The sequence below is a fragment of the Canis lupus genome, chromosome 1 (genome assembly GCF_048164855.1).
Source record: "Canis lupus baileyi chromosome 1, mCanLup2.hap1, whole genome shotgun sequence".
Taxonomy (NCBI): domain Eukaryota; kingdom Metazoa; phylum Chordata; class Mammalia; order Carnivora; family Canidae; genus Canis; species Canis lupus.
In genome coordinates this window covers 30,409,470-30,422,419 of record NC_132838.1, presented here as the reverse complement: position 1 = coordinate 30,422,419, position 12,950 = coordinate 30,409,470, and the positions used below count along the sequence as shown (strand labels likewise).

General features: G+C 40.4%; 1 protein-coding gene across 3 annotated transcripts in view; it reads left to right on the top strand.

Annotated features, from left to right (window-relative positions):
- Positions 1 to 10,829: 10,829 nt before the first annotated feature.
- The window catches only part of IL20RA (interleukin 20 receptor subunit alpha), a 39,206-nt gene continuing 37,085 nt past the window's right edge, over positions 10,830 to 12,950 (top strand). The window contains exon 1 of one of the 3 annotated variants that reach the window (XM_072825074.1): positions 10,830 to 11,079. In XM_072825074.1, coding sequence (XP_072681175.1) covers positions 10,959 to 11,079 — 121 coding nt within the window. In that variant the 5' untranslated portion in view covers positions 10,830 to 10,958. Of the gene's footprint in view, positions 11,080 to 11,472; positions 11,607 to 12,950 lie in introns of those variants that run through there. The other 2 variants (XM_072825075.1, XM_072825076.1) reach the window with 2 other exon arrangements.

The following is a 12,950-nucleotide window of genomic DNA, read 5'->3' as shown; positions in this document are numbered from 1 at the left end:
CACAACCTCCAAAAGGAATCATTATTTTGACTCTGTCACTATGCATTTATTTAGTTTAGCCTGTTCTTTGAACTTATAAATGAAATCATAGAGTGTATATTCTTTTTATATCTGCGTTCTTTTGTTCAACATCATGTCTGTCAGATTCATTCACGTTGCTATACGTAGCAATAATCTGTTTTCATTGCTGTCTAGTATTCTAGTCTAAATACATAATATACAATTGATATGTTTCACCCGGGATAAACTTTTGGGTTATGTCTTGGTTGGAGTTATAATGAATAAATTTATTATTAGCATTTTTGTACACGTCTTTTGGCAAAAATAAGCATTCATTTTTGTTGAGTACATCCTCAGGATTAAAATTCCTGATTCATAAACTGGGCCAGCTACATAATTTGCAGGCCCCGGTATAAAATGAGAATGCGAGGCCTCTTGCTTAATAAAAAGTAAGGGAAAAGAGGGACACGTGGGTGGCTCAGTGGTTGGGCGCCTGCCTACGGCTCAGGTCATGATCCTGGAATCCTGGGGATCAAGTCCCACATCGGGCTCCTACGAGGAGTCTGCTTCTCCCTCTGCCTGTGTCCCTGCCTCTCTCTCAGTCTGAGTCTCTCATGAATAAATAAATAAATCTTAAAAAAAAAAAATGTAAGGGAAAAGTGCCATCCACAATGCTAAAATAGAAAACTCTTTCCTTTTTTCCATGATCTCTCTCAACTTGTCATAGCATTCTTTTATTTGCTATTTAATATCGCTTTAAGTAAAGAACAATTAAAAGGCTTAGATATTAGCATGAATTTCACCATTCACCTTTATATTGTACATTGGCAGGTTGTTTTTTTTTTAAGATTGATTTATTTATTATTATAACTATTATATTATTATTATATAAATATATATTTATATATTAAATATATTATTTATTATATTATATATTATATAAGTATAGGAATATAATTATAAATAATTATATATTTAATAATATATATAATAATATATTATTGTTATTACAGGGGAGGGGCAGAGGGATACCGAGAATCTCAAGCAGAGATTCCCAGCTGAGCACAGAGCCCCACGCAGAGTTCAATTCCACTACCCCAAGATCATGACCTGAGCCGAAATCAAAGAGTCACTCAACCTACTGAGCCACCCAGGCACCAGGAAGGGGCAGTTCTAAATGTGAATGTAAGGGTGTTTAATCTGTATGCAGAACCACTGCAATTGCACAATTTGTATTTCATAGCTTGTACATGCCTATAAATTCCATTCTTCTTCTTTTAAAAGCTTATTTATTCATTGGGGGGAGAGCTGAGGGAGGGGCAGAGGGAAAGAATCTCAAGCCTGAGGTGGAGAGGTGGGGCTCAATCCCCAGATCCCTACCCAAGCCAAAGTCCAGAGTCAGCGCTCAACCCAACAAGCCTGCCAGGCGCCCCCTGGATTTCATTCTTAGCAGAACAGTGAAAATGCTGCACTGAACTAAATCAAATATTTTTATTTTGTTTCTTGGTACATGCCCCTTATACCAATGCTTCCTACCCTCAGCTTACCAGTGAGAAAGAAGGACTAAAAGGAAAAAGAACTGTAGGTTACCCTATCTTTTCCTTTCCTTCCATGTTTTCATTTCCAGCGTGTGTATTTGGCTACTGCAGGGAAGTAACACAAGTAAGAAATGATATGATAGGATTCCTTGGTTTTTCACGTTCTCTAAAACAGCATTGACTTCTGTCCACATTCAGTGCAAGTTCGGGTTCTAGTGGAAACGAGGTTGGCCAGGGATGTCAGTGGCCCCCACGTACCTTGTACTCCTTTGAGTCTCGCTGAGCTCTCGGGCATGAGGTTGCACAGAACTTGGTTCCCCTGGGCATGCGCACACCGTAGGGGAATCAGGCCGCAAAGAACAATGGCAGATACACACACTGCAGCTGCCTCCCTGCTCAGGCACATGCTCCAGGGTCTCAACAGGACTTCACTTAAAAAAAAAAAAAAAAAGTTTAAAGAGAAAATCATGAAGAATTTTAAGATGTGACCAGCCGGGCATTAAACTATGCACAGGGCCCTTCTGAGTTTTGTAACCTGAGTGATTACGCAGGTCATCTAATCCCTGAATCTGGCCCTGTTTGGAAGCAGTTCTGCTAAACAATATTCCAAGGTAGCTTTACTGATTTAACTCCCACCAGCAACATATGAGAGTTCTGGTCACTCCAATTCCTCACCAATGCTTGGTACCATTTTACCATCATACTGGGAGAGGATTAGTAGCTCTACTGTGATTTTAGTTTGCATTTCCCTGGTGATGGACGATGCTGAAGTTGGGAGACCTGTTCTCCACTTTGATAGCTTCTTTTGCTAAAGTACCTGTTAAAACTTTTCCCCCTTTTTATATTGAGTTGTCTATCTTTTTCTCATCAATTTGTAGGTGTTGCTCATATTTTCTGCATTCTCTCCATGTACATATATATTGCAAATATCTTCTGCTCTGTACTCTTTCACTCTCTTAAGGACTCACTCAGTGCTTTTTCAAGAACAATAGTTGTTAATTTTAATGAGTTCTAGTTCATCAATTTTTAGGTTTCCAGTAAGCTTTGATATCTTGGTGTCAGTTGTCCAATTTCATTCTTCTTCAACATTATCTTGGCTATTCCTTTTGAAATAACCTATTTGCCAACCTGGCATTTTCAAAAGTCTTCAAATCTGAATTCCTTAAATTACCCAGCAGAGGGAACTATGCTACAATCGAGTAAAGCCAGACTACCTCTGGATTCGGACCAAAGCAAATTATTAATGTTGTGCTTTGTCTTTCCATACCAGAAAAGAGGAATCTTTAGTTTCTTTTCACATACTCTGGCTAATTAGCACTCCCAGCAGGTGTAACCACTAGCTGACTTATTACACCAACAGTTGTGTTGAGAACTTTCTGGTGATTGTGAACGCCAAGGTCATTCAATATTTGCAAGGATTTTCATCTTTATTGCCACCATTCTTTATGGTACTGACTAACGTAACTTCTGTGGCTGTTTATGAACTCTTTCAGAAGCCATTGTTTCTGCTAGGAGTACGGGTCCATTTTCCCCAGCAATTCTGAACCTCAAAGTAGAAATGACCAAAATAACATCACGAATCCCTTAGTTAAAAATATTCCTTGAAATTAAATGAAAATTGCCTAGTATTCAGAAATATACACATATACCCAGCAACATGACATATATATATAACATACTACATACATACAACGTGTATATATAACATACTATTCTGCATAATATATGTCAAATATAGTCAAATAATCTTCCAGTTTGTAGCTTGTCTTTTAACTCTATTTTATTGTCTTTTGATGAGCAGAAATTCTTAATTTTAATGTAGTCAAACTTATCAATCTTCTTATTTTTATGCTTAAGAAATGCTTTCCTACCTAAAGTTCACACAGCTATTCTACAATATCATCTTCTAAATTTTTTCTGGCTTTGCCTTCACATTTGACTCTTGGATTGATTTGCTAGCACTGCCATAAAAAAGGTTGCCAATTACATCAGTTTGTTGTCTCACAGATCTGGAGGCTAGAAATCTGAAATCGAGGTTTTGGTTGAGTTTGTTCCTTCTGACAACTGTGAAGGGGAATTCTGTTCCAGGCCTCTCCCCTAAGCTCCTGATGGTTTACCAGTAATCTTTGGAGTTTCTGCGCTTGTAGATGCATGACCCCAAGTCATGTGCTTTTATGTTCACATGACATTCTCCCTGTGTGCATTTTTGCATCCAAAATTCTTTTTTTTTTTATAAAGACCTCATTTGTATTGGATTAAAGGCCCATCGTACTCCACTATGATCTCATTTGAACTAGCTTTTCTGAGAACTGGGCAGTGGACATCATTTAATCCATAACAGCCCTTTAATTCACCTCTAATTATTTTTATATGTGACATGGCAACTTTCCCAGAAGCATTCACTGAAAATCCCATCCTTTCTCCACTCATCTAAAATACCCTCTTTTCAGGGCACCTGGGTGGCTCAGTGGTTGAGTGCCTTCGTGATCCTGGGGTCTTGGGATCGAGTCCCACATTGGGCTCCCTGCAGGGAAGCCTGCTTCTCCCTCCACCTAAGTCTCTGCCTCTCTCTCTGTGTCTTTCATGAATAAATAAATAAAATCTGTTTAAAAAGCAAAATAAAATAAAATATCTTCTTTTCATTTATCAAATATCTGCAAATGTTGGACTCTATATACCGTTTCATTGATCTTTTATTCTACCACATTGTCTTACTGTACCTTTATAATAACTCTTGAAATGTGAAAGGGAAAGTCCTCCCATCTGAACTTTTTATTATTTTTTATTTTTTAATATTTTATTTACTTATTGTAGAGATAGAGGCCATGTGAGCAGTGTCGGGAGTAGAGTAGGCAGGGAGAAGCAAAGGGAGAGAGACAAGCAGACTCCATGCTGAGCACTGAGTCCAACATTGGGCTCAATCCCATGGCCCAGAGATCATGATCTGAGCCGAAATCAAGAGTTAGATGCTTAACCAACTAAGCCACCAGGCACTCCATCAACTGAACTTTTTAAAAGATGTCTTGATTATTTATGGAACTTTGAAATTCCCTATGAATTTTTTTTAATCTTTTTTTTAAATTTTTATTTATTTATGATAGTCACAGAGAGAGAGAGAGAGAGAGGCACAGAGACACAGGCAGAGGGAGAAGCAGGCTCCATGCACCGGGAGCCCGATGTGGGATTCGATCCCGGGTCTCCAGGATCGTGCCCTGGGCCAAAGGCAGGCGCCAAACCGCTGCGCCACCCAGGGATCCCCCCTATGAATTTTATAATCACCTTGTCAAGAATTTTATAATCACCTTTCACAAAAATCTGTTAAAATTTTCATTGGAATTGTATTTTTTTTTTAATTTGAGAGAGCAAGTGAGCAAGAGAGCTAGAGCTCTGTTCATAAAAATGAACAGATATTTAAAACTTATCATAGAACACTCCTTGCAATAAAAAAAGGTTAAAACTACTCATATGTGGAACAATATGAATGAACTTCAAAGACATTATGTTGAACAAAAGAAGCTAGAGAAAGAAGAATATATACTGTATAGTTCAACCAATAAGAAGGTCAAGAAGAGTCAAAACTAATCAAATGATAATGAAAATCAAAACAGTGAGTTCCTATGTTTGAGGTATATGAGAAAAAGCATGAGGGAATCTTCTAGAGCGCTGGAAGTATTCTGTATTTTGATCTCTGGTTGGTAACATGGTCATGTATATATGAAAAAGGTTAAGATTAGTGTGCTTTAGGCACCTTATTTTATGTATGTTATGACTAAATAAAAAAGAACTTGAAAAAAACGCTCAGCCAGTTGTTTTGTGGGAATTAAAAAGTGATTCTGAAATTTATATGGAAATACAAAGGTCAAAAGATAGCCACGGTACTCAAATAAGAACAAAGTAGAAGGACTTGGTCTACCAGCAAAAAGAAAGGAATTAAAATAGTATGAGAGGGATCCCTGGGTGGCGCAGCGGTTTAGCGCCTGCCTTTGGCCCAGGGCGCGATCCTGGAGACCTGGGATCGAATCCCACGTCAGGCTCCCGGTGTATGGAGCCTGCTTCTCCCTCTGCCTATGTCTCTGCCTCTCTCTCTCTCTCTCTCTCTGTGTGACTATCATAAATAAATAAAAAAAAAATTAAAAAAAAATAAAATAAAATAGTATGAGATTTGGCAAAATAATAGACAAAGAGACCAATGGAACAGAGAATAGTCTATAAAAATACCCATTAATGAATGACATTTAGTTTATGAAGAAGATGGAGCTTTAGGGAACAGATGATTTTTTTTCCCTAAACAGTGCGGGGTTAGTCAGACTTAAATAAAAATTAAATTTGAACCCCTAGTTTAAATCATATAAAAATAAGTTCAAGGCAGATCATAATTTTACATGTGAAAATAAAGCAATAAAGTTCTCAGAAGAGAATTTAAAGAATATCTTCATGAACTTAGAGTGGGATAATATTTTTTAGACAGGACACAGAATACAATGACCATAAGAAAAATAAGTGGTAAATTAAACTAGATTACATTTAGGAACTTCTTTTATTACTCTATTGAGAGAGCAAAAAGGCAAGCCACAATAAGGGGAGAAATATTTGCAACATTTACAACTGCCAAAGGTTTTACATTCAGCACATGTAACAAATTTCTTCAAACAAAAATAAAATTAAAAGACGATCTAAAAAAAAAAAAAAAAAAAAAAAGACGGTGGCTAAGCGGTTTAGCGCCGCCTTCAGCCCAGGGCGTGATCCTGGGGACCAGGGATTGAGTCCCACGTCGGGATCCCTGCATCAAGCCTGCTTCTCCCTCTGCCTGTGTCGCTGCCTCTCTCTCTCTCTCTCTCTTTCTCTCTCTCTCTCTCTTTAATAAATAAATAAAATCTTAAAAAAATAAAAAAGAAAAAATAGGCAAGAAACAGGAGCAGATCCCTGACACAAGGGTATATCCGAATGGCTAATAAACTTATGAAAAGGTTCTCCATGTCATTGTAACTGATGGGAATGCAAATTGTTATCACCACTTTGGAAAACAGGTTTGGCATTATTTACTTAAGCAAAATATGTCTGTCCCATGATCTAGTAATTACACTTCTGGGTATGTACTTGGCAGAAATATGTGCACCTAGGCAAGAGACATGAGCTAGAATGTTCCAAGAAGCACTACCTGCTAATAGCTCCAAACTGGAGACAATCTAAATGTTATCAAAATAGAATGTATAAAGGAATTGTAGCATTGTCACATAATGGATAACTTTACAGTGCTGCACTAAAGCTTTAATGTAGTAACACACATTTCTCAGCATAATGTTGAGTAAAAGAAGCCAGATACAATGGAATATCACTGAAGGACTGACTTGGGGGAGAAAAAAGGGGGCAAGAAGACAGCTTCTGTAGGACTAGCATTGTTCTATTTCTTGTCTTGGACGATGTTTGCTAATGCATTCTCTTAGTGAAAACTCACTGAGCTATAACCTCTGTCTTGGTGCATTTTTGTGTTTGCGTATTATACTTAACTATTACAAAAAAAAATTTAAGTGCATGGACCACTTCTCCAGAAATATTTCTGGAAGAACTGGAGGAAGATCTGACGAAACAGGATTCCATAACATTTAACTATTTGATATTATTTAGATTTGAGCAGAGCGCATAATGTAAACACTGTTAGTGGTCCCAACTATCCACAATGAATGTCAGAGTAGACTAAAAGGATTTCAGAAACCTCCTAAATATTAGATGCTTATTATCTCCCCAGGACTCTCTCCCTTTCTCCTTCTTCCCCAACCACCACCTACTCTCTAATCTTCAGACTTACTTTCGGAACCTCTGTATATTTTGAACCTACCCCTGATTATACTTGTATGTCCAGGGAAGGGCATCTGTTCCCATTCACGATGTACTTTATGAAATGGAAACACATCAATGTTGCATTTTTCATAAATTAATAATTATACATCTTCATATATGCATTATTTTGCAGTTCACCCTGTAACAGTTTTTGCTTTATTTTTTTAAATGCAGAGGCATATAAGGAAGTCATTATGAACGCAGACTTTGGAATTAGATTATCCAGGCTTCAGATCCCAGTTCTGTTGCTTATAAAGTGAGCAACCTGACCTACCATGTTTCCTCATTTTGTCATTTAGGGTAATGTGACTAATTCATAGAATTATTGTAAGGACCTAAGAAGGTGGTAAGTGTAAAATTCTTAGCATAGTACCTAACTCAAAGTAAGAATTCAGTAACTTCCCATGACAGTGATGATCATGATGTATCATTCTTGGAAGCTCTTTAGGAGTTCAGCTGGACTAGGAAAAGTTTGTATTTTTTGTTTGTAGTATTAGTGCTGGGATTGAGGGAGAAAGGTATTGGCCTACAGGCTTGCTGAACAGAAAGCTCAAAACCCATACATCAGACTCCACAAAATCAGGATCTCAGCAGGTAGTAAATCATGGCAAGAAAAATTGTCATCTAGACATTTCTCCAAAGAAGACATACAGATAGCTAACAGACACATGAAGAGATAGATGTTCAATATCATTTGTTATCAGGGAAATGCAAATCAAAACCACAATGAGATATCACCTCATACCTGTTGGAATGGCTAAGTTCAAAAACACAAGAAACAACAAGTGTTGATGAGGATGTGAAGTAAAAGGAACCCTCTTGCACTGTTGAATGGGAATGTAAACTGGCGCAGCCACTGTGGAAGACAGTATGGAGTTTTCTCAGAAAGTTAAAAATAGAATTTACCCTACAATCCAATAATTATACTACTTGGTATTTGCCAAAAAAAAAAAAAATACAAAAACACTAAAAGAGATACATGCACCTCTGTGCTTATAGCAGCATTATTTACAACAGCCAAATTATAGAAGCAGCCCAAGTGTCCATCAATAAATGAATAGATAAAGAAGATGTGGTGTATATAAACACAGTGGAATATTATTTGGCCATAAAATAGAATGAAATGTTGCCATTTGCAACAACGTGGATGGACCTAGAGGATATAAGCTAAGCGAAATAACTCAGTTAGAGAAAGACAAATACCATATGATTTCACTCATATGTAGAATTTAAGAAACAAAACAAATAAGCAAAGGAAGGAAGGAGAAAGAGACAAACTGAGAAACAGGCTCTTTACTATAGAGAACAAACTGGTGGTCACCAGAGGGGAAGTGGGTGGGGGGATGGATGACATAGACAATGGAGATTAAGAGTACACTTATTATGATGATCACCGAGTAGTGCATAGAATTATTGAATCACTGTATTGTACACCTTGAAATAATATAACACTGTATATTACCTATACTGGAATTAAAATTTAAAACTAGCAAAGTAAATAAATAAATAAAGCACCAATCTTGGGGGGAAAAAAAAAGAAAGAAAAGTTGCAATCTTTATGATAGAAGAATATATCAGTTTGAATGTGTTGAGTCATTTCAAAAATCTCCTGAAGGATATACTAGGATTTATTTTGACTGGGAGGGAACCAGACTGCCTCTTGTTGAAGTTCACAGGGTGGGTGAGACAGTAGAATTTGAAGGTACAAAGGAAACTCCCTAAGGTGAGTTCCAGGGCACAGGTAAAAACAAAAGAAGTCATGACTCCACTCTTTAATTTAATGCATGGGAAACATCAACTGAACATGTAGCAATTTTTTAGGTCACGCTCATCCTATGAGAACCACAGGCATCTATTGAGGACAGAGTGATGAATCTGTTAACATGTATGAGACCAGTGAAATTCTGACCTGCCATCTGACAAGTGCAAAGGGGAACATGCACTTAAGAAGGGTAGAGTATGAGGGAGGGCGAGCTATGTGCCTGTCTGCTTTAGCCCCTTTAGGTCCACAAATGGTTCCTATTTGAACAGAAGCACACATAAGCCTTAAAGTTTAGATACCAAAAATGGCCCCAAATACTTTTGCAGCAACTATATGTCAAATTTAACTCACTAGACTTAACATGATAAGGATGAAGACTTACTAGTATAATTTACGGTCAGTAAGAACAACAGCAACTCACCACAATGCTGATGATGCGCTGCTAAGATAGAGTGCTTCCTAAAATGTTCAGTCCTTCCTAAACCTTACTGAATCTGAAAGGCCCCAGCCGGGAAAAGAGAAATCATACCAGTTATTTTAACAGAAAGAATTTCCTATGTAGAATTGATGAAACAGATGTTGGAGAACTAACAATGTAAAAGGGCCGTGGAAGTAACTAACTACAGAAAGCAACTCTCAGCCTCCAGGGCTGAAGGAACAAGGGAAGAAGTGGGGGTTACATCCTGGCAGAGGAACCCAGGAAGCTGGAACTCGCCTCTGAGAATGGGCATGGCCAGCCCATTGCTGGTGTCTCTGAGGGGGCACAATGAAGCTGATTCTGGAAGAATGGAACCAGCTGCTCCTACCAGGGTGAGGAGACACTGTGGGACATCGCTAAGGAGGGCAGCAAATAGGAAGCCCAGTCCCCTCGCTTCTCCTCCGGCTACCAGCATTCCTCCAGTGCCCCCAACTGGTGGAACCTAAAGACCTGGCTGACAAACACCTGTTTCTAGAGGCCTAGGTCCTGAGTCCCAAGGCTGAGTCCCAGCCAAAGGGGGACGGGAGCTGGATTTATTCTGTTTCCAAGTCTTTCTGGGGAGAAGGAAGTAGCATAGTTCAGGGACTCTAAAAATCCAACCCTTCCCCTCCCTCCCTTCCCAGCAAAAAGACTTCTTTCTTTTCAATTACTCTAGGTTCTTTTGTTGAAGATGAAAGTCGTTGATGCAAGTGTAGGGATCTGTTTTTGCACACTCAGGTTATCTGTGAGGGAAAGAGGGAACACGTGCGAGGTGAATGGTTTATTTCTCTATTTTAAGGCTGTGCCCAACCTTTACATCTCCCTCTCAAGGACCAGAGCCGAGACTGGTTGTCAGGTTTTCTTTATACCATTGTAACTACTTGAGCACATTTCTTCATTTCCACCACCGCCATCGCGTTCTGAAGAGCCTGGGACCTGGAAGCGAGCCTGGGTGGAAATCCTCAGGCCCCTGCGCACAAGCTGGGGGGTGGGTGGGGGGGCTTCATCCAAGCAGATACCCTGACTTCCTGAGTCCCCCTTCTCAGGATGGGGGTAACGCACAATGGGATGATCCCTGGCTGCCGCCGGGGAGGATTGCGTGAACTCCAATGCAGTGCATGGCAGAGTGCCTGGCAGGACGTTGAGACATAAATACCCATCTCCTTCCGGCACCGAACTCTGACATTACAAAGTTTAGAGGAGTGACTCTCCGGTTCTGCCCCAATCCCAGACGCCCTTTCCCGTGGGCTCAGCGGCTCCCGTCTCCCCAGGGCAGGTCTGACCGCCGGTCGAGCCGCGGGGCTGGGGACCAGGAATCGCGTCGCTGCCTGGGCGGCGGGGATGTGACCCGGGCCCGCCGCCCATGTGCGCCCGCCCACCCCCGGCGCCGGGGACCCACCGAGGGGTCCGGGCGCCCGGGCGCCAGGCCCTGCGGCTGCTGCTGCTGCTGCTGCTGCTCGCGGCGGCGCCGTCGGGACGCGCAGGTAGGAGGGTGGCGGCCGGGCCGCCAGGTGCGGGCGGGGACGCTCCCGGGCCGGGCCGCCGACTGCCCCCCGCGCCCCGGGGCGCTCCGCGCGCGGGTTTCGGGTTCGCTCGGCGGAGCGGGAGGCGCGGGGGTGGCGCTGGGAGCCCCGGGAGACCGCGCGCCTCGGCTCCCTGGTCAAGTGTGCAGGGCTGAGGGTCTCACACTTTCCATTGCGGGGGAGTGGGGCGCAGAGGGGGAGCCAGTGTGGCAGTGGCGGCTCCGAGTGGAGCCTGCGGCCGGCGGCAGTGCCCGCGCGCAGCGCCCGCGCCCGCGCCCGCCCCGGCTGCCGCCTGAGCCGGGACCAGGCCCGCGCCCGCCTGCCCGCCGCGCTCCGAACACCGGACCCCACCCGCAGGGTCAGCCCGGAAAGAGCAGCGTTCTCTGGAGCACGTCATAGTTTTCCCTTTGCAGTTACGACCCTGTACAGATATGTGCTCTTTGGCTTTTTCGGAAGTAACAAGACTTTTACCTGATTTATGACATAAGGTAACTGAAATCTGTTTTGCTGTGTTTTTAAGTTTAAATTCTACCGAATGGAATCCAGTAAGCCAGGATGATTTGTTAACCTGATTTCTGTTTTTTCCTTCTGCATTTCTAGTATATGAGAAAAAGATTTAAGATTTTTAAAAAGCAAGATATCTGGGATTTTTTTAAAAAATTAAAACCAGCAAAGCTTCCCAAATACTGTACTTTGTAGGTGGTTCAGGCTTTTATGCCTTTTAACCCAGAGCTGATCAACAGTGAATGCAGAAAGAAAGTTGTCCTCCAAAGTGCAGTATTCTTTTTTTTTTTTCCAGTATTCTTAATAGTCCAAGAAAAAGTTCCATACAGAGTTTAAGTTCAATACAGTTATTATGGAAGCAACTCCAATGTCCATGATAGATGAATGAATAAAGAAGATGTGATACACATACACGCATGCACACATCACATACAGGAATATTACTCAGCCATAGAAAAGAATGGGATCTTGCCATTTGCAACAACATAGGTAGACCTAGAGAATATTATGCTAAGTGAAATAAGTCGGGCAGAAAAAAGACAAATAACATATGATTTCACTTATGCGTGGAATCTAAAAAACAAAACAAATGAATAAACAAAAAGCAGAAACAGTGAGATCAAACTGATGGTTGCTAGAGGGAAGGGAGGTGGAAAATGGGCAAAATAGGTGAAGGGGAGTGGGAGATACAGCTTCCAGTTATGGAATGAATAAGTCACAGGAATAAAAGGTACAGCACAGAGAATATAGTCATTAGTATTATCATAGCTTTGTATAGTGATAGTAGCTATACATGTAAGCATGGCCTAATTACAGGTTGGTGGGATCACTATGTTGTATACCTGAAACTAATGTAACATTGCATGTCAACTACACTTCAATAAAAATACAGTAATAATAAGTTCAATACAGTCACAAAAGAGGTTTGCATATTGATGTTGGAGAGATTTTTGAACAATAGAAATACCCTCAAAATGTTTCTCTTCTAAATCCTAAATTTATCAAGACTTATAGTTATTTTATTTTATTTAGTATTTATAAACATATTTATAATATTATGTTATATTATTTTATGATTTTATATTGTTTTATAGTTGTTTCTACATATACTGTATAAGAAGAGACTATTCCTGGCTTATACAAATATTGAGCTTTCAACTAGCAGATACGAATTTGCTTGTTTCTATATTTAATCAAAGAGAGAAATAAGGCTTGCTCCAAAATTGCGTTGGGGGGCTGGCATTAGAAAGTAGTAATATTCTTGGTGTTAAAGCAAAATTTTTTTGGGGGGGGGAACCCAGAAGAAATTCTTTTCTGATCCATAAGAT